General features: G+C 34.5%; 2 protein-coding genes across 3 annotated transcripts; one reads left to right on the top strand and one right to left on the bottom strand.

Annotated features, from left to right (window-relative positions):
• Positions 1-1844: 1844 nt before the first annotated feature.
• LOC148173406 (myosin light chain kinase family member 4-like) lies at positions 1845-7599 on the bottom strand. The gene is made up of 7 exons (XM_088038610.1): positions 7410-7599; positions 7132-7169; positions 6627-6717; positions 6377-6580; positions 5996-6337; positions 3037-3189; positions 1845-2930 (listed from the first exon to the last, which is right to left on the bottom strand). The coding sequence occupies exons 2-7, from the start codon at positions 7163-7165 to the stop codon at positions 2018-2020; spliced, it is 1737 nt and encodes a 578-aa protein (XP_087894736.1). The 5' UTR covers positions 7166-7169; positions 7410-7599; the 3' UTR covers positions 1845-2017.
• Positions 7600-17174: 9575 nt separating this feature from the next.
• insc (spindle orientation adaptor protein inscuteable) lies at positions 17175-19821 on the top strand. 2 transcript variants are annotated; one of them, XM_088038609.1, is made up of 5 exons: positions 17175-17376; positions 17569-18159; positions 18205-18414; positions 18467-19556; positions 19613-19821. In XM_088038609.1, exons 1-5 carry the CDS (start codon positions 17327-17329, stop codon positions 19742-19744), a joined length of 2073 nt encoding a protein of 690 aa, XP_087894735.1. In that variant the 5' UTR covers positions 17175-17326; the 3' UTR covers positions 19745-19821. The 2 variants fall into 2 exon arrangements, with proteins under 2 accessions (XP_087894735.1, XP_087894733.1); XM_088038607.1 differs by lacking the exons at positions 17175-17376; positions 17569-18159 and having other exon boundaries at positions 18189-18414.
• The last annotated feature ends 365 nt before the right edge of the window (positions 19822-20186 follow it).

Raw genomic sequence — 20186 nt, 5'->3', positions numbered from 1 at the left:
TGAAGCTATTTCTACGATCTGAGATGCCATTTCTAGGATTTGAGGGGCTACTTCTACGATCTAAAAAGGTAGAGGTGCTATTTATACGATCTGCAAGGCTATTTCTTTGATCTGAGAAGCTATGTCTACGATCTGAGAGGCTTGAGAGGCTAATTCTACAATCTGAGAGGCTATTTCTACAATTTGAGTGACTATTATTATGATCTGAGAGGCTATTTCTACGATTTGAGAGGCTATAGAGGCTATTTTAACGATCTGACAGGCTATTTCTACGATCTGAGAGACTATTTATACGATTTGAGAAACCATTTCTAGGATCTGAGGCTAATTCTACGATCTGAGAGGCTAGAGAGGCTTTTTCTACGATTTGAGAGGCTGAATAGGCTATTTATACAATCTGAGTGGCCAATTTTACAATCTGAGAAGCTAATTCTACGATCTGAGAGGCTATTTCTAAGATCTATGAAGCTATTTCTACGATCTGGGATGCCATTTCTAGGATTTGAGGGGCTACTTCTACGATCTAAAAATGTAGAGGTGCTATTTATACGATCTGCGAGGCTATTTCTTTGATCTGAGAAGCTATGTCTACGATCTGAGAGGCTTGAGAGGCTAATTCTACAATCTGAGAGGCTATTTCTACAATTTGAGTGACTATTATTATGATCTGAGAGGCTATTTCTACGATCTGAGAGGATATAGAGGCTATTTTAACGATCTGACAGGCTATTTCCACGATCTGAGAGACTATTTATACGATTTGAGAAACCATTTCTAGGATCTGAGGCTAATTCTACGATCTGAGAGGCTAGAGAGGCTTTTTCTACGATTTGAGAGGCTGAATAGGCTATTTATACAATCTGAGTGGCTAATTTTACAATCTGAGAAGCTAATTCTACGATCTGAGAGGCTATTTCTAAGATCTATGAAGCTATTTCTACGATCTGGGATGCCATTTCTAGGATTTGAGGGGCTACTTCTACGATCTAAAAATGTAGAGGTGCTATTTATACGATCTGCGAGGCTATTTCTTTGATCTGAGAAGCTATGTCTACGATCTGAGAGGCTTGAGAGGCTAATTCTACAATCTGAGAGGCTATTTCTACAATTTGAGTGACTATTATTATGATCTGAGAGGCTATTTCTACGATCTGAGAGGATATAGAGGCTATTTTAACGATCTGACAGGCTATTTCTACGATCTGAGAGACAATTTATACGATTTGAGAAACCATTTCTAGGATCTGAGGCTAATTCTACGATCTGAGAGGCTAGAGAGGCTTTTTCTACGATTTGAGAGGCTGAATAGACTATTTATACAATCTGAGTGGCTAATTTTACAATCTGAGAAGCTAATTCTACGATCTGAGAGGCTATTTCAACGTATTTAGAATTGCGCGCTAAATAAGAATCAGAGCCAAGAACCTATTATTATAAAACTAACAGAAACCACACAGTTGTTTATAATAAATAAAATCTTATTCAAACAAGGTGAGTTTATTATACATCACAGAAAAATAACACAAGTGAGTAGCATTAAAGAATAAAATAAACCAAACAATAGGAATTCTCTTTTGACTAGAATTGTTTCCTTGAAGAGTCTTAGCTCTACACAAGCTCGGTGTGAATTTTAGCCCCCATTCTATGCAAGGCTATGATGGTGTTGACAGCTTTAATCCAACGCTTTTTAATTACATATCTTTTCAATTTTGATTTACTCAGCTCCGTCTCAGGATGGACTGTTTCCAACGAGAGCCAAGTGTGCAGGAGGGCTTCAGATGCGCTCAATCGTGCTCTAGAAAGGTGAAGAAAATTTAAGGGGGTGCAGTCGTAAAAAGGTATAATTGGTGTTTGTGTAACGTTTATTTAACAGTGACGTTTACATACATTAGTTTTAAGAGATTTGCTGGTCCCAATTGAAAGATGAGAAATGCTTTTTAATGCCTAGAAAGCTAGTAATGAAGTGACTTATTCACTCGTCAAACAAATGCAAGCGTTAGTATCAATATTAAAGAGATTATTTATTGTGGTGAAAAGCGGTGATCTTTTTACTCGTCGCTCTTGACTGGAAGAAGTTGTTTAAAGAGCTGATGGATCTTTGGCCCAAGGAGTCATTCTCGCTCCATTCCCCCGAAACCGACGCGTGTCTGATGTTGGATCGCACAGGTCCATGTGGCCCATCCCACTGTTCCAACAAACGCAGCAGCAAGGTTTTAGTGCCATCCGGTCCAGGGCTGGGACTGTGTTCAATGTGCACTTTTTCCATTATTTTGCATTGTTCTTCGAAAAAAGTTGAGTTTCTCGTGATTAGAGGCACATCTCTGCTCTTGTGGTTCAGTCGGTACTTTGTGCGCCTCCATGGAACTCCGCAGTTTGGACTTTCTGGGTGGTCGCGTGGGAGTCCGTTCGGAAGCTCCTTTCTAATAATGGGAATCGAAGGAAGAGTCAGTTCGTCGAAACTGCTATTAGTGACTGTGGTCGATATGTTTGATAATTGGAAGAGCTTGTCGGACAACTTGCGGATCTCTTCAGCTAGATTGATTCGTTCGGTGACGTCGGGGCCTTTAAGAATGCACGTGCTATCTGAAGATCTTCTGAACTGATCCAGCGTCGGTGGGATAAGTTCGTTGGTGTCGAAACTAGCGAAGGCGTTATCAGAGCCGGGAGAAGAAGCCAAAGATCCGCAAGGAGAAGGAGACATTCCCACCAGTGAGTGAAGAGAGTCGCTCAACTGGTGTCCTCCAGAGCACGTGGGGGATATCATATGAGAAGTCACTTCGAACACGTAGGGAGAGTTTGGATGTTCGTTCCATCGCTCTACGAACTGTCTTAAATTGTCTTTCGTGACGTCCATGGATGGGGAACGAGGAACGATCTTTTTGCGTTTCAGCCATTCGTGATTCAAACAGTCTTCGGCAGTCATTCGATGGCTGCAAGGAGAAAGTTAGTTAGAGGGATTAATGGGGGAAAGCATGCGAACTCCCAAGAAGTTAGTCAAGAGTGGGTTTTGCATGCTTTTTTGTGAAAGAGACTTACTGGGGGTCCTTCTGGAGGAGCTTCTGGATGAAGTCTTTAGCCATGTCGGAGATTTCATCGAAGGCTTCGTCGTCGAAGTCGTACTTGGCGATGGTGACGTTGGCCATCGTCTCCACGTCGGTGTGCCCCATGAACGGAGACAGCCCAGAAAGCCTGGAAAGAGATTGGCCGTGATTTCGTTTCCTTGGCCCGAAAACCATGCGTAAAAATAGGACGCGAATAAATAAGAAATTTGGCTTGCAAGACGTACAGATGACTCCGATTGACCACATGCTAAATCAGAATTTTGAATTCTTACTGTAATTGTAAAACTGCCGAGTTTAACAGAAAATTTTGAATTTTGTCGTCCTGCTCAAAATAAAAATTTCAAAATTTGACTTTTTTTGTTTTAAAATTTTGAAATTTTGGCCACTCAATAGACAGCTTTCGAGTTATAAGCGCACCAAATTTCAGTGCTTAACCGTTAGAACTGTCGGACTTACAGCTTTTAGTAGAAATTTTGAGTTTAAAATTCATCTGAAAATAAAAATATTATATATTTTTTTTCTTAAGGTTTTTTTATTAAAAATTAGATACAGACTCTTGAGCAACATTTCCACTATATTTCATAGTTTTAACGTTAAAACTTTCGAACTTGTAGAATTTAGTAGAAAATTTTAGACTTTGTCTTCCTGCTCAAAATAAAAATTCCAAAATTGGACATATTTTGTTCTAAAATTTTAAAAATTTGAGCACTCAACAGACAACTTTCAAGTTATTAGTACACCAAATTTCATTTCTTTAACGTTAAAACTAGTGGATTTACAGTTTTTAATAGAAAATTTTGAATTTTGTCGTCCTGTTCAAAATAAAAAATCTCAAAATTTGACATTTTTCGTTTTAAAGTTTTAAAATTTTGGCCCCCCAATAGACAGCTTTCAAGTTATTAGTGCACCAAATTTCAGTGCTTTGACTTTAAAACTGTCGAACTTACAGCTTTTAATAAAAAAAATTGAGTTTTAAATTTATCTGAAAATCAAAAATTGAATTTTTTTCTAAGCACTTTTTATTTTAAATCACTGAATGCAGACTTTCGAGGAACAAAGCCACCAAATTTTATAATTTTAACGTTAGAATAGTCCGACTTGTTAAATTTAGTTGAAAATTTTGAACTTTGTCTTCGTAATCAAAATAAAAAATTCCAAAACTGGACATTTTGTGTTCCAAAATTTTAAAATTTTTAATTTAAAATACTAGACACAGACCCTAGTGTAACAAATCCTCCAACTTTTATAGTTTTAACGTTAGAACTGTTAAACTTGTAGAATTTAGTAGAAAATTTTGAACATTCTATGTAAAATAAAAAAATTACAAAATTAGACATTTTTTGTTCTAAAATTTTGAAATTTTGAGTATTTAATAGACAACTTTCAAGTTATCAGTGCACCAAATTTCAGTGCTTAATCGTTAATCCTAATCCTAATCAATTTTGAGCACTCAATAGACAACTCTCAAGTTATTAGTACACCAAATTTCATTGTTTAAACGTTAAAACTGGTGGCCCAAAAAAAAAAAATTTGCCATTTTTTATCATAAAAATTTGAAATTTTGGCCACTCAATAAACAACTTTCAAGTTATAAGTGCACTAAATTTCAGTGCTTTGACGTTAAAACTGTCGAACTTACAGCTTTTAATCAAAAAAATGAGTTTTAAATTTATCTGAAAATCAAAAATTGATTTTTTTTCTAAGCACTTTTTATTTTAAGTCACTGAATGCAGACTTTCGAGGAACAAAGCCACCAAATTTTATAATTTTAACGTTAGAACTGTCCGGCTTGTTAAATTTAGTAGAAAATTTTGAACTTTGTCTTCCTAATCAAAATAAAAAATTCCAAAACTAGACATTTTGTGTTCCAAAATTTTAAAATTTTAAGCATTCAATAGACAACTCTCAAGTTATTAGTACACCAAATTTCATTGTTTAAACGTTAAAACTGGTGGCCCAAAAAAAAAAAATTTGCCATTTTTTATCATAAAAATTTGAAATTTTGGCCACTCAATAAACAACTTTCAAGTTATAAGTGCACTAAATTTCAGTGCTTTGACGTTAAAACTGTCGAACTTACAGCTTTTAATAAAAAAAATGAGTTTTAAATTTATCTGAAAATCAAAAATTGATTTTTTTTCTAAGCACTTTTTATTTTAAGTCACTGAATGCAGACTTTCGAGGAACAAAGCCACCAAATTTTATAATTTTAACGTTAGAACTGTCCGGCTTGTTAAATTTAGTAGAAAATTTTGAACTTTGTCTTCCTAATCAAAATAAAAAATTCCAAAACTGGACATTTTGTGCTCCAAAATTTTAAAATTTTAAGCACTCAATAGACAACTTTCAAGTTATTAGTACACCAAATTTCATTGTTTAAACGTTAAAACTGGTGGCCCCAAAAAAAAATCTAAATTTGCCATTTTTTATCAGAAAAATTTGAAATTTTGGCCACTCAATAGACAACTTTCAAGTTATAAGTGCACTAAATTTAAGTGCTTAATCGTTAAAATTGTCGGACTTACATCTTTTAATGGAAAATTTTTTAATTAAAGTTTTTAATTCATCTGAAAATAAAAATAATAATTTTTTTTCTTATCGTTTTTTAATTTAAAATATTTGATGAAGACTCTTGAGCAACAATTCCACTATATTTCATAGTTTTAACGTTAAAACTTTCGAACTTGTAGAATTTAGTAGAAAATTTTGAACTTTGTCTTTCAACTCAAAATAAAAAATTTCAAAATTAAACATTTTTTGTTTTAAAATTTTGAAATTTTTACTCAATAGACAACTCTCAAGATATTAGTACACCAAATTTCATTTCTTGAACGTTAAAACTGGTAGACTTACAACTTTTAACTTTGTCTTCCTGTTCAAAATAAAAACGATCGGTAAAAATAGGACGCAAATAAATAAGAAATTTGGCTTACAAGACGTAACAGATGACTCCGACTGACCACATGTCGGTGCCGTACCCAATCTGGTCAAAATTCACCACTTCCGGAGCTACAAACTCCGGGGTGCCAAAAAGCACCTGCAGCTTCTTATCAGGGTCGAAACGTCGCGCCAAGCCAAAATCGATGATCTTAATTCTGTTACCAGTCCTCGTCAAGCAAAGAATGTTTTCCGGCTTCATATCCAGATGTAGAATCTTCTGTTTATGAATGAAGTTGACTCCTTCACAGATCTGTCTCATGAAGATCGTGCAGGCTTTCTCGGTGAGAACGAAGTCATCGTCGATGACCCGCTCGAAGAGCTCACCACCTTCAATACTAAACCAGAGTGGAGGAAAGCGGAAGAGTGTTACTTACAGTTCCAAGATAACACACATCACCTTTCCGTTCTCGAAGGCGTCGTACAGCTGGATGAGCCTCGGGTGTTGGAGCGCCTTCATAATATCGACTTCTCGCTCCACGTTCCTGCGGTCTTCCTTCTTCGGAACGGCCACGAATTTCGCGGCGAGAGCCAATCCGGTCGATTTCTCCCGGCATTTGAACACTGTCCCAAACTTCCCTCTGAAATCCCGCTGGAGTGTTAATGTACAAAATGAGGAGTTTTTACCTTCCGACTTCTTCTTCGAGTTCGTAGAGGTCCTTCGGGTCCACTCCTTTCTGGATCTGCACGTCTCTGTGCGGGAAACTCAGTTGAACTTCTGCAAAACGCGCGATCTTGAATGGTTTGATGAGATGCCAATTGGCGCGGTGCCGAACTGAACTTGGTGTTAGCCCCAAACCAAAACAATCAATTTGGAGTGTTGGGAAAACGCGATCTAGTTCTGACTCAAATTCGAGATTGCCCCGAATTTTTTCCAAAGAATGTGGGTCTAGGTGGGCTTCCGCATTTTACCAGATTCAATTAGTTTAGGATGTTATTATTGGATTTTTCGTTTATTATTGGTGGCGTTAAGATAACTGTGAAGAGCTTTGGGTGGAAATAAACAAACTTTTCTGCCTCGAAATAAGATAAAGTCAGCGTACTCTCCGGGCACAAAAAGGAAAAAAAGTGGCGGTGTTGCAAGTGCGCAATTGTCTTTTTCGGTTTGATTAAAAATGGAAAAGAGACTTACCACCGATGGGATCAGTTTCGTCCACGTGAATCATGGCTCTGCAAAAATCCATTGATCAAAACGGTTTATAATAAATCAAAACTAAGCTCTGAATAAAAGTAAACAGCGCCAAACATCATTGTTACGGAATTTCGTACTAAAAATACCAACCATCAAGAACACAGCCTTGTTCCTTCAAAAATAAAACAAATTTTTCAAAACCGCGATGATAGAAACAATTACAAAACACGCCACAACGAGCTATTATTGTCAGTACAAAGACATCGAACGCTACTTACGTGATTTTGGAAATTCTCAACTCGGCCAAATTCGGCTTACAATTTCTCTTTTTCCATGAATTGAGCGAAGATTTGATGTGAATTGAAAAGTGAATTAAATTGAAATGTGAATTGGAATACGACGTGGACTACGCCTCGACGTCGGTGCTCGCCAAAATTAGAACAGACTAGTGAGAAGCTTCTGTAAGTCACGTGGACAGGGCCACTGATGAAAATATTTCTTTAAAATTGAGTAATACAGAATTGTTGGAGGTGGAGTGATGACGCTCGGTGCCGGAAGGAATGGGGTCTATCACTATTAGCGTGTTTAGTGTTTTCGAATTGGATGAAAGTTTTAATGGGGATTTAATGGGTGCAAGGAAAAATATGCCAGAATTGAGGGAAATTGGCACAAGTCGGTCACAGAAAGAAGGGAAATAAAAGAGTTTTGACTGACTTAAATAACTGCGGTCTCTTCTTGTCCGTTTTCCGAAACATGCTCATTTTCTTTCCTAAGTTTTTTGAAAAGCTTTGGAAAATAGTTTCTTATTCTGTGTTTCTTTCTCCTTTTAGTTTGCCGTCGAAAGTTGCCATATTTTCAATTAAAATGCTCAAGAGTTTTTCAGATGAAATTTTAGATGGGCGATAAAGTCAAACTATATGTTTGTGTGTATATTTAGTTGCATACAATTCATTAATTTGGGGAAAAAATGTACAGTCATTCTAAAGCAGAAATGCTTTCTCCGAAATAGAATTTGTTCCAACAATTAAAAAAATTATTAAATAAGTCTTCCAAAAAACTTTCAAGTCGTTGGTAAAGTCAGTTTTTGATAAAATTTTTAATCCACACCAAATATCAGTCCTCTAACGTTAAGACTGTCGAACTTACAGCTATTAATAGAAAATTTTGAGCTATAAATTCTTCCAAAAATAAAAAAAAAAAATTTTTTCTAAGCGCTTTTTAATTTAAAATACTGGACACAAACTCTCGAAGAACAAATCTACCAAATTTTATAGTTTTAACGTTAGAACTGTCGAACTTGTAGAATTTAGTTGAAAATTTTGAACTTTGTCTTCGTACTCAAAATAAAAAAATTCGAAATTTTAAAAATTTGGGCGCTCAATAAACAACTCTCAAGTTATTAGTACACCAAATTTCACTGCGTAAACATTCAAACTGGTAGACTTACAGCTTAATAGAAAATTTTCGTGCTGCTAAAAATTAAAAATTTCAAAATTTGACATTTTTGTTTTCAAATTTTGAAATTTTGGCCACTTAATAGACAGCTTTCAAGTTATAAGTTTCAGTGCTTAACCATTAAAACTGTCGGACTTACAGCTTTTAATAAAAATATTGAAGTTTGTCTTCATGCTCAAAGAAAAAAATTCCAAAATTGGACATTTTTTGGTTCTAAACTTTTGAAATTTTGGGTTCTCAATAAACAACTTCCAAGTTACAAGTGCCCCAAATTTCAGTGCTTAATCGTTAAAACTGTAGGACTTACAGCTTTTAATAAAAAAAATTGAATTTAATCGTCCTGCTCAAATAAAAAAAATCAAAATTTGACATTTTTCGTTTTAAAATTTTCAAATTTTGGCTACTCTAGACAGCTTTTAAGTTATAAGTGCACCAAATTTAAGTGCTTAAACGTTAAAACTGTCGTACTTATAGTATTTAATAGAAAATTTTGAGTTTTAATTTTATCTGAAAATCAAAAATTAAATTTTTTTCAAGCGCTTTTTATTTTAAAATACTGGATGCCGACTTGCGCGAAACAAAGCCACCAAATTTCATAATTTTAACGCTAGAACTGTCAAACTTGTAGAATTTAGTAGAAAATTTTTGACTTTATTTTCCTGCTCAAAATAAAAATTCCAAAATTGGAATCTTTTGCTCTAAAACTTTGAAATTTTGGGCACTCAATAAACAATTCTCAAGTTATTTTCCTGACTTTATTTTCCTGCTCAAAATAAAAATTCCAAAATTGGACATCTTTTGCTCTAAAACTTTGAAATTTTAGGCACTCAATAAACAATTCTCAAGTTATTAGTACACCAAATTTTATTGCTTAAACGTTATAATTGGTGAATGTACAACTTTTAATAAAAAATTTTGAATTTTGTCGTTCTGCTCAAAATAAAAAATTTCAAAATTTAACATTTTTCGTTTTAAAATTTTGAAATTTTGGCCACTTAATAGACAGATTTCAAGTTATAAGTTTCAGTGCTTAACCATTAAAACTGTCGGACTTACAGCTTTTAATAAAAATATTGAAGTTTGTCTTCATGCTCAAAGAAAAAAATTCCAAAATTGGACATTTTTTGGTTCTAAACTTTTGAAATTTTGGGTTCTCAATAAACAACTTCCAAGTTACAAGTGCCCCAAATTTCAGTGCTTAATCGTTAAAACTGTAGGACTTACAGCTTTTAATAAAAAAATTTGAATTTAATCGTCCTGCTCAAATAAAAAAAATTCAAAATTTGACATTTTTCGTTTTAAAATTTTCAAATTTTGGCTACTCTAGACAGCTTTTAAGTTATAAGTGCACCAAATTTCAGTGCTTATACGTTAAAACTGTCGTACTTATAGTATTTAATAGAAAATTTTGAGTTTTAATTTTATCTGAAAATCAAAAATTAAATTTTTTTTTAAGCGCTTTTTATTTTAAAATACTGGATGCCGACTTGCGCGAAACAAAGCCACCAGATTTCATAATTTTAACGTTAGAGCTGTCAAACTTGTAGAATTTAGTAAACAAATTTTGATTTTATTTTCCTGCTCAAAATAAAAATTCCAAAATTGCACATCTTTTGCTCTAAAACTTTGAAATTTTGGGCACTCAATAAACAATTCTCAAGTTATTAGTACACCAAATTTTATTGATTAAACGTTATAATTGGTGAATGTACAACTTTTAATAAAAAATTTTGAATTTTGTCGTTCTGCTCAAAATAAAAAATTTCAAAATTTAACATTTTTCGTTTTAAAATTTTGAAATTTTGGCCACTTAATAGACAGATTTCAAGTTATAAGTTTCAGTGCTTAACCATTAAAACTGTCGGACTTACAGCTTTTAATAAAAATATTGAAGTTTTTCTTCATGCTCAAAGAAAAAAATTCCAAAATTGGACATTTTTTGGTTCTAAACTTTTGAAATTTTGGGTTCTCAATAAACAACTTCCAAGTTACAAGTGCCCCAAATTTCAGTGCTTAATCGTTAAAACTGTAGGACTTACAGCTTTTAATAAAAAAATTTGAATTTAATCGTCCTGCTCAAATAAAAAAAATTCAAAATTTGACATTTTTCGTTTTAAAATTTTCAAATTTTGGCTACTCTAGACAGCTTTTAAGTTATAAGTGCACCAAATTTCAGTGCTTATACGTTAAAACTGTCGTACTTATAGTATTTAATAGAAAATTTTGAGTTTTAATTTTATCTGAAAATCAAAAATTAAATTTTTTTTTAAGCGCTTTTTATTTTAAAATACTGGATGCCGACTTGCGCGAAACAAAGCCACCAGATTTCATAATTTTAACGTTAGAGCTGTCAAACTTGTAGAATTTAGTAGAAAATTTTTGACTTTATTTTCCTGCTCAAAATAAAAATTCCAAAATTGGACATCTTTTGCTCTAAAACTTTGAAATTTTGGGCACTCAATAAACAATTCTCAAGTTATTAGTACACCAAATTTTATTGCTTAAACGTTATAATTGGTGAATGTACAACTTTTAATAAAAAATTTTGAATTTTGTCGTTCTGCTCAAAATAAAAAATCTCAAAATTTAACATTTTCCGTTTTAAAATTTTGAAATTTTAGCCATTCAACGCGCAGCTTTCAAGTTATTAGTACACCAAATATCAGTCCTCTAACGTTAAGACTGTCGAACTTACAGCTTTTAATAGAAAATTTTGAGTTTTAAATTCTGCAGAAAATAAAAAATTGAATTTTTTTCTAAGCGCTTTTAAATTTAAAATACTGGACACAGACTCACGAGTAACAGATGCACCAAATTTTATAGTTTTAACGTTAGAACTATTGGACTTGTCGAATTTAATAGAAAATTTTGAACTCTCTCATCCAACTTAAAATAAAAAATTCCAAAATTGAACATTTTTTGTTAAAAAATGTTGAAATTTTGGCCACTCAACAGACATCTATCAAGTTATAAGTGCAATAAATTTCAGTGCTTAAACGTTAAAACTGTCCGAAGTACCCTTTTAATAAAAAAATTTAAAATTTGTCTTCATGCTCAAAAAAAATATTCCAAAATTGGACATTTTTTGTTCTAAAATTTTGAAATTTTGGGTACTTAATAGACAACTCTCAAGTTATAAGTGCACCAAATTTCATGGTTTTAACATTAAAACTGTCCGACTTACAGTCTTTACTAGAAAATGTTGAGTATCACGTTCGTTAAAAATAAAAAAATTGAATTTTAAATTTGCTCAAAAATAAAAATAATAATAATTTAAGACCCTGAGAACTCTTGAACTTCCCACCCCCCAAAGTCTCGACACTTTTAATCCCCTTAACCCCCAAACAATGTGTCTCCACTAACAACAAGACTTTATTACAACCACATTTTTACCTGAAAATCCGGTCATTAAAATTCCATTGCTTTCCAAAATTCCCCAAAGTGAGCAACTCCTCTAATCCAACTTTCTCACGTTTAAATCACAACCCTCTGACCGCCAATAGAACACCAGTAAATGTCCCCACCGCCGAAGATGCCCCACCAGAGTGTTATCGCAGCAACGCGCGACCGCTTCGAATACAAATTTTGAACGTGCTTCAAGTTGTACAAAACGAAATTGTGCTGTGAAGTGCATAATAATAGTGACGGAAAATGTTCTAAAGGGTGATATTCTCATCGGAAAACGTGAGTTGAATTTCTTTCGGTCTCAAGCACCACTTAAGACTTTTTATTAATCATACTTAAATGCACTAGTTTCTCTAATTTGTTTGGGTGCTAATTATGGATATTAATTCATAAAAGGAAATCGGGGTAATTTGCATTTGTGGTTACACTTTCGAATCGTCGAAAAAAGAGTTCAAAGAGACGAATTTTGTTGATTTTTTATAACACATGACTCGTTCATATCACTGCTTCAAGAACGCAACTATACAATTACGTTTTCCCAGCCGATAAAAATTTTCTCATGAATATTAATCTGTGATTCAACCTGAGACGAATCATTCAATTACACTGATTTCTGCGACGCTTAATCATTTTTCTTTGTTCCTTCCACGTAAACACAAAGAATATTTTAATTTTACACCGCATAAACTTAACTTTCTGTGTCTGCCAAGTCTTCGGCGGCCTTGAGGTTGATGGTCCGGTAAACTGCTTCAGATTGATTTTTATTTGACTTTTATTATCTCTAATGTTTGAATTAGACAGTTTTGGGTTATCGTTATCAAGGAAAAGCGTGTTTGTAACACTTGCAGGCTGTGTTATCATCAGAGAATTTGAAAATTCCGAGATGATTCATTAAAGATTTCCCAGAAAACCTCAAGTGTAAACAAACATAATAAAATAAGTTTGGGATTGATCATAACTTTGCTAATTCTTGGAAGGTTGTAATAAGACCTCCAGGTCAACTAAACGCTCCAATGGCACATTTTTCCGTCTTGAGAAACACTTCTTGCTAACTCCACATAAAGTGTTATGATTAATCCAAACACAATTCCATGGTTCTTTTGCGGAAACGAGGGTCATAATGACCAGGTGGGCACGTGTGCGCCACGAGTCACCCTCTGTCTGGTGGTTGCAGCTGTACATCACATCCATATGCCACCACCGAAGACTCTCCAACGGTACGAATTACCGAACCATATGGGCCGAAGGGAACTCCGATTCTGGTAAAGTTACCAAAGGGTGACATCCTTCCGGTGATACAGTCGACTTCTTCAGTTCATAATAGCATAACGGCACGTGTCAGCGTGGTCAATGCAAAGCAGCGGTGGCAAAACTCTTAGTTGGATTATAAAATGACTCAGGACGATAACACGCCTTTATTAATTACGAAAGTCGTTATCGAAGATAAATATTTTCTATGCGCTTCTTGAAGACACGAGCGTTGAACTCGGATCAATTTCGGAATTAATTTCAAACTCCAAAAGAAGTCGTCGTGAATGGAAAACGAATCTTGTAGCGTCGCGGAATCAGAACGTGGACAATGGGAGCTTTCAATCTCAGAACGCAGCTGCTGGTGACGGTTAAGTTCGTTCTAATCGGTTATTATTATTGTCGGGGTGCGAAGAATCTGATAATAAACAACGTCAGAAGAGACTCATTCGGAGAATATTAATTACGGTTGGATCAGTTATGAGTTTTTTCACTCTGCTTCATCAAGGTTCAGCGCTGATTTGTGGAGAGATTAAGGAAGAAAGAGGAAGTAATTGATAAATTCTTGGATGCTTAACGAGTTTTTATTTTAGCAGTTTGCGTTAATCTGTTTCGATGGAAAAATCAACGTCAAACTTATAGAACTTGTTCTTCGGTTAGTTATTGAATCACATCGTTTATTGGTTTATTGGTTAGGAGAACAGAGTCTAGTGAGGTGGTGTGGTCACGACCTCTTGTACCTAAACATAACAGGCTCTTTGTATTCCCAAAATATTTCGAGTGGACCTACATCTGGACGATAATGCACCACTTTGCTTATTTAATCATATGCGCGTCAGATATTGTGAGCAATAAAAACATGGGCTATAACAAAATGAAAATGTAATCATAAACGTCAGGAAAATTTTAGACCAATCCATACAAAATTGGCTCTAAAGAACAAGAAATACAGATTCTAGAAAATTCTATTTTAGGGCGAACCAAACATTTTCTGTTTTTTTTTTAATCAAAGTTTTTATCTTTGTTAGTTCTTAAGTTATGGTAATGAAATTTGGTGAGGTTCCTACTTCTAAAATTTTCATCAACTGTGCCAAGTTCAAAATTTTAGAACAAGAAATAAAGAATTTTGAAAATTTTATTTTAAGCCGAACCAAAAACTTCCAACTTTTGATTATTAAAATTCGTATCTTCGTTAGTTTTTAAGTTAGGACAATAAAATTTGGTGAAGTTTCTTTTTCTAAAGTGTGAATTAACTGTGCCTAAGTACAAAATTTTAGAACAAGAAATACAGATTTTAGAAAATTTTAACTTGGCTCGAAAGAAATATTTACAACTTTTTGATATTAAAATTCGTATTTTTGTTGGTTTTTAAGTTAGGACAATGAAATTTGGTGAAGTTACTTTCTCAAAAGGGTTTCTTAATTGTGCTAAAGTTCAAAATTTTAGAACAAAAAACATAGATTTTAGTAATTTTTTTTTTAGACGGACTAAATATTTCCAACATTCTGATATTAAAATTTGGATTTTTGTTAGTTTTTAAGTTAGGACCATGAAATTTGGTGAGGGTACTAGTTTTACAGTGTTTATTAACTGTGCCAAAGTACAAAATTTTAGAAAAAGAAATACAGATTTTACAAAAATTTTATTTTGAGCCGAAAGAAATATTTTCAACTTTTTGATGTTAAAATTCGTATTTTTGTTGGTTTTTAAGTTAGGACAATGAAATTTGGTAAGGATATTAATTCTAAAGTGTTTATTAAGTGTGCCAAAATACAAAATTTTAGAACAAGAAATACAGATTTTAGAAAATTTTAATTTGGCTCGAAAGAAATATTTACAACTTTTTGATATTAAAATTCGTATTTTTGTTGGTTTTCAAGTTAGGACAATGAAATTTGGTGAAGTTACTTTCTCAAAAGGGTTTCTTAATTGTGCTAAAGTTCAAAATTTTAGAACAAAAAACATAGATTTTAGTAATTTTTTTTTTAGACGGACTAAATATTTCCAACATTCTGATATTAAAATTTGGATTTTTGTTAGTTTTTAAGTTAGGACAATGAAATTTAGTGAGGGTACTAGTTTTACAGTGTTTATTAACTGTGCCAAAGTACAAAATTTTAGAAAAAGAAATACAGATTTTACAAAATTTTATTTTGAGCCGAAAGAAATATTTTCAACTTTTTGATGTTAAAATTCGTATTTTTGTTGGTTTTTAAGTTAGGACAATGAAATTTGGTAAGGATATTAATTCTAAAGTGTTTATTAAGTGTGCCAAAATACAAAATTTTAGAACAAGAAATACAGATTTTAGAAAATTTTAATTTGGCTCGAAAATATATTTACAACTTTTTGATATTAAAATTCGTATTTTTGTTGGTTTTTAAGTTAGGACAATGAAATTTGGTGAAGTTACTTTCTCAAAAGGGTTTCTTAATTGTGCTAAAGTTCAAAATTTTAGAACAAAAAACATAGATTTTAGTAATTTTTTTTTAGACGGACCAAATATTTCCAACATTCTGATATTAAAATTGGGATTTTTGTTAGTTTTTAAGTTAGGACAATAAAATTTGGTGAAGTTACTTTCTCAAAAGGGTTTCTTAATTGTGCCAAAATTCAAAATTTTGGAACAAAAAACATAGATTTTAGTAATTTTTTTTTGAGACGGACCAAATATTTCCAACATTCTGATATTAAAATTTGAATTTTTGTTAGTTTTTAAGTTAGGACAATGAAATTTAGTGAGGGTACTAGTTTTACAGTGTTTATTAACTGTGCCAAAGTACAAAATTTTAGAAAAAGAAATACAGATTTTACAAAATTTTATTTTGAGCCGAAAGAAATATTTTCAACTTTTTGATATTAAAATTCGTATTTTTGTTGGTTTTTGAGTTAGGACAATGAAATTTAATAAGGATATTAATTCTAAAGTGTTTATTAAGTGTGCCAAAATACAAAATTTTAGAACAAGAAATACAGATTTTAGAAAATTTTAATTTGGCTCGAAAGAAATATTTACAACTTTTTGATATTAAAATTCGTATTTTTGTTTGTTTTTAAGTTAGGACAATGAAATTTGGGGAGGTTACTATTTTTAAAGCCAAATTTCAAAATTTTAGAACAAAAAATAAAAAGTTTAGAAACATTTATTTGGGGACAAATCAAATATTTTCCACTGATTGATATTAAAATTTGTATTTTTGTTAGTTTTTAAGTTATAGCAATAAAATTTGTTGAGGTTACCACCCCTAAAGTATTCATTAACTGTGCCAAAGTACAAAATTTTAGAACAAGAAATACAGATTTTACAAAAATTTATTTTAGCACGAACCAAAAACTTTCAGCATTTATCATGGTTTTATAAGGGCAAGATTTTTGAACGTGTCTATATTATCCTAGAATTCGTTGATAAAAACGTGTCAACCGCGACACTCCTTCTATCAAAAGGAAAATAGACTCATTTACTTCACAAACATTTTTAAATACCACACTGCCAACTTATCAGATGATTAAACCCAGTTTAGCAATTCCGTGCGCCCGATATCTGCTTGCACAACGATTATTTGTATTTATTTAATTTGGAACAAACAAAGAAGTTCCATGGACATGACATCAACGTGGTCAAATCAAAGTTATATAACCCGCGGTGACATTGCTGGACAATAACACTTTTTACGTAATTTTTTCTGCACATTTTTTCATTCAATAGAAAAGCAATGACACATTTTCCGTTATCTTTGAGTTATCGAGTAACTGCGAATCGTATCATCAGAGAGCCTCTTTCAGGAAGCAGCCTCTGGTGAAAAAACGTCGATCAAAAGAACATAATTGGATTTATTTCACGTTGAAGAAATGTAATAAGTGAAGATGAGAATCTAACCGCGAATGATGGAGTGTTTATTTAATGACGAGCGCGGCAATTATTATGCTCAATGAAATGTCGAATTCGCGTTTTTAAAAATGAGACATAATTATAGGTGAAGTGGATAATAACAGAGATTGAGGATTTACATAAATTGCTCTTTTCGCGTTGTAAACAAGACAGACACAAATCCGCAATTAGCTAAGTAACGTTAGTGATAAATCTGAAATGTTAAGGTCGACTTTACGTGCCCTAAATAAGAAGCCGTTACGAGGAAGGTGATGGGAAATGCGGGACATAAGGGTAACACGGTACCCTCATTGTAAATCTGAACACCTGGAACCTCCCTTACCGAGGGTTGTTCGTCATTTTTGCACCTGAGAAACACTCATAACCATCTGAATCATTTTCTCACAATCCAATTAGTGATTCATTCGCGGAAACCTTACTCATTTCTAATCATTCCTCAGCATGGGCGAGTTTAAACGAAGTCCCAGTAAAGTGTGGTGGGCCAGCGACAACCTCGAATTCCGCCAAGTCTCCGAAAGCCCCGGTAGCCAAGACTCCGGATTCTCCGACACAGAAACACCCCCATTACAACTCCAGAAGGTCACCGGAAACAAACCGGAAAATCTCTCGATCAACTACCACGAAAAAGTCACTCCGGACAAAATCAAAATCACTGATTCTCCCCGGAGTTTGTACAAGAAAAACTCTCCGAAAGTCAACAGGAATTTATTCAACGCTAAGAGATGCGTGAAGGACGTTAATCATCAATATTCACAAGACGCAGCGCGATCGTTGGACAGTGAGAGTTACGCTTTGAGAAGAGCGCGAACGATACCACTGTTTGAAGGTGTTAAGAGTGAATTGAACAACACCGCGCCGGCGGTTTTGGAAAAGCGCGAAGATGAGAGTTTCAATGGGAGTTTGTCGAGTGACTGCGAGAGCGAGTTGGAATGTCTCTTCAAAGGGGGCTTGGAGTCACCGAAACACACGTCCACGCCCAAGAATGTAGTCACCAAGATGCGGTACTTGCGCAGAAATGCTCACCAAGAAAGGTAAAAACACTCTGAGGATGACACCACAACTAACTTAATTAACAGGGGTGTCCCACCAAACGAAGCCGTCCGGAAGTGGATGCAGGAAGTCGCCTGTCTTTACGAACAAGAGTGCATGACCACGCTCCAGGTGAAATCCATCGCTGGAGAGCTCCACCAGAAAGTGGCGAAGATGGCCGCACTCACAACTTCCAAACTGGAAGCCATCCTCTCCCATTCCGAGTTTCTTAAAGAAGAGTACAAGAAACTAAATAGGTAAGAATGTTGAGCTCCTGGAAAATCGTATTTTAACTTTGTTTTTTTACAGCGAGAAGAAGTACATCGGACCTTTAGCTCAAAGCCTCGCTGGAAACATAACAGACTTCTTCAAACAATACTCCGAGGTCACACCAAAGATATCGAAGCAATACGACGCCATAAGAAAAACCAACTCCGGGGAGCTTCTTCTGAGTCTAATCCCGGCGTTCTTCACCCAGTGGGAATCCTCCTTCCATCTAATCCTAGAATCAGAAGTGAAGAAGCTGGTGGAGAGACTGGAAAACCCATGCTCGGAGTTAGATCTCCGGGCGACGACCACCGGAGTGACTTCTTTGTGCCTCCGGAACGAAAACCTCATCGAAATTTTCACGAAAAGCGACATCATTCCCATTCTTCTGATTCTCTGCGAAAAGTGCGAAGGTTCTTCGATGAAGAGTCTTCTTCTCCGCGCTCTTTCCACGATGTGTTCGACAACTTTTGCCGTTCGTCAGTTCGAGAAGTATTCAGGAGTACAGATAATCTCCGAGACTCTCAACGAAGACTCTTCACGTCCAGAACCTGAGCGCTCGGAAGCTGTGGCTCTTCTCGCCCAAGTCACAGCTCCGTGGATTGAAGACAACCATTCAATCAGAGGTCTTCAGGATTATTCTCGCCAGTTAGTCAAATCGTTGACTAAATTTCTCTCGTCGACGAAGTGTTGCCAGAATATTCTTCTCTGCGCCGCTGCGCTTGCAAATCTATCGATGATGGACTACAAATGCATCAAGTATATGGTGCACTTGAAGACAATAGAGGTTCTTTTGAATTCAGTCAATAAAAGGGGGCCCCATGTTTCCGTCTATCTTTTGGAACAAGTGGCGACTCTTGTTGCCAACATGACGTCCGTGGAAGCGGCACGAAAGCAGTTATCAAGACTTCGGACGATTCCAGCACTGCTGTGCTTCTTAAAGACTGGAAATGTCGGTGAAGACGTGGAGAAGAGGCTCCAGCAAAAGGCAATAATTGCATTGTCGAGACTTTGCGGTGAGAAGGAAGCAGCTGCACAAGTTGTGGAGTTGGGAGGAGTGCAGAAACTAGTCAGGATGTGTAGGGATAAGAACGAGAGGTTTTGCAACGATGCTGTGTTGGTGGCGACATTGGTAAGTTCGTGATGGTGGTTTTTTACTCAGTTTACGATTTTCTTGTTTCTTTACAGGCTACTTTGAGGAAAATAGCCGATGCGTGCGGAAAGGACGTCATAAATGTTGAAGATGTACAAGAGCTAGTGGAGCCAAAGCTGTTGGATTCCTTCCTGGCCTATTCAACACAAAACGAGAGCTACGTATAGAATGCCTGTATTTATTGATTGTTATTTTATTTATTACTAGAATTTTATCAGAATAAATCTTATTTTATGATTTTAAATTCGTGTTGGGTAGTTTAAAGTTTTCTTATTTTAAAAGGTTTTGGGTTCTATTTCACCTCAAACAACGCAAATTTTCCCAAAAATAAGCGAGATATCAACCGCAAAAGTTGGACGAATACTCCAGATTTATTTTGAATACCGCATTTCAAGGTCATAATTTGTGAAAATTGTGGAGCTCTACGGCGGTATTTAAAATAAATGAGGAATGGTTTCTCAGTTTTTCGACTTTTGAAGAATAATATAAAGCAACCATAATTTTCCCCTACTTTACAACCGGCAACGTTTTCTAGGGAGATTTTCTGGTGAGAAAACAAATGTCAAATTAGTGACATTTCTGAAAATTGCGCAGTTTTTTCGTTAAAAA

Source organism: Gnatocerus cornutus, chromosome 6 (genome assembly GCF_029298725.1).
Source record: "Gnatocerus cornutus isolate USDA-ARS CGAHR chromosome 6, icGnaCorn1.1, whole genome shotgun sequence".
Taxonomy (NCBI): Eukaryota; Metazoa; Arthropoda; class Insecta; order Coleoptera; family Tenebrionidae; genus Gnatocerus; species Gnatocerus cornutus.
The sequence above is the reverse complement of the archived record's forward strand: the minus strand, read 5'-3'. Positions and strand labels throughout refer to the sequence as shown.

What these genes read in the sequence shown, in the direction of transcription:
- LOC148173406 (XM_088038610.1), bottom strand. Translation starts at nt 7,165, where the DNA reads ATGATTCACGTGGACGAAACTGATCCCATCGGTG. An exon ending in CGAAACTGATCCCATCGGTG is followed by an intron (nt 6,718 to 7,131) that starts GTAAGTCTCTTT and finishes CGCGTTTTGCAG; the next exon opens with AAGTTCAACTGAGTTTCCCG. An exon ending in ATGTGTGTTATCTTGGAACT is followed by an intron (nt 6,338 to 6,376) that starts GTAAGTAACACT and finishes ACTCTGGTTTAG; the next exon opens with TATTGAAGGTGGTGAGCTCT.
- insc (XM_088038609.1), top strand. Translation starts at nt 17,327, where the DNA reads ATGTTAAGGTCGACTTTACGTGCCCTAAATAAGAAGCCGTTACGAGGA. An exon ending in AAGAAGCCGTTACGAGGAAG is followed by an intron (nt 17,377 to 17,568) that starts GTGATGGGAAAT and finishes ATCATTCCTCAG; the next exon opens with CATGGGCGAGTTTAAACGAA. An exon ending in AGAAATGCTCACCAAGAAAG is followed by an intron (nt 18,160 to 18,204) that starts GTAAAAACACTC and finishes CTTAATTAACAG; the next exon opens with GGGTGTCCCACCAAACGAAG.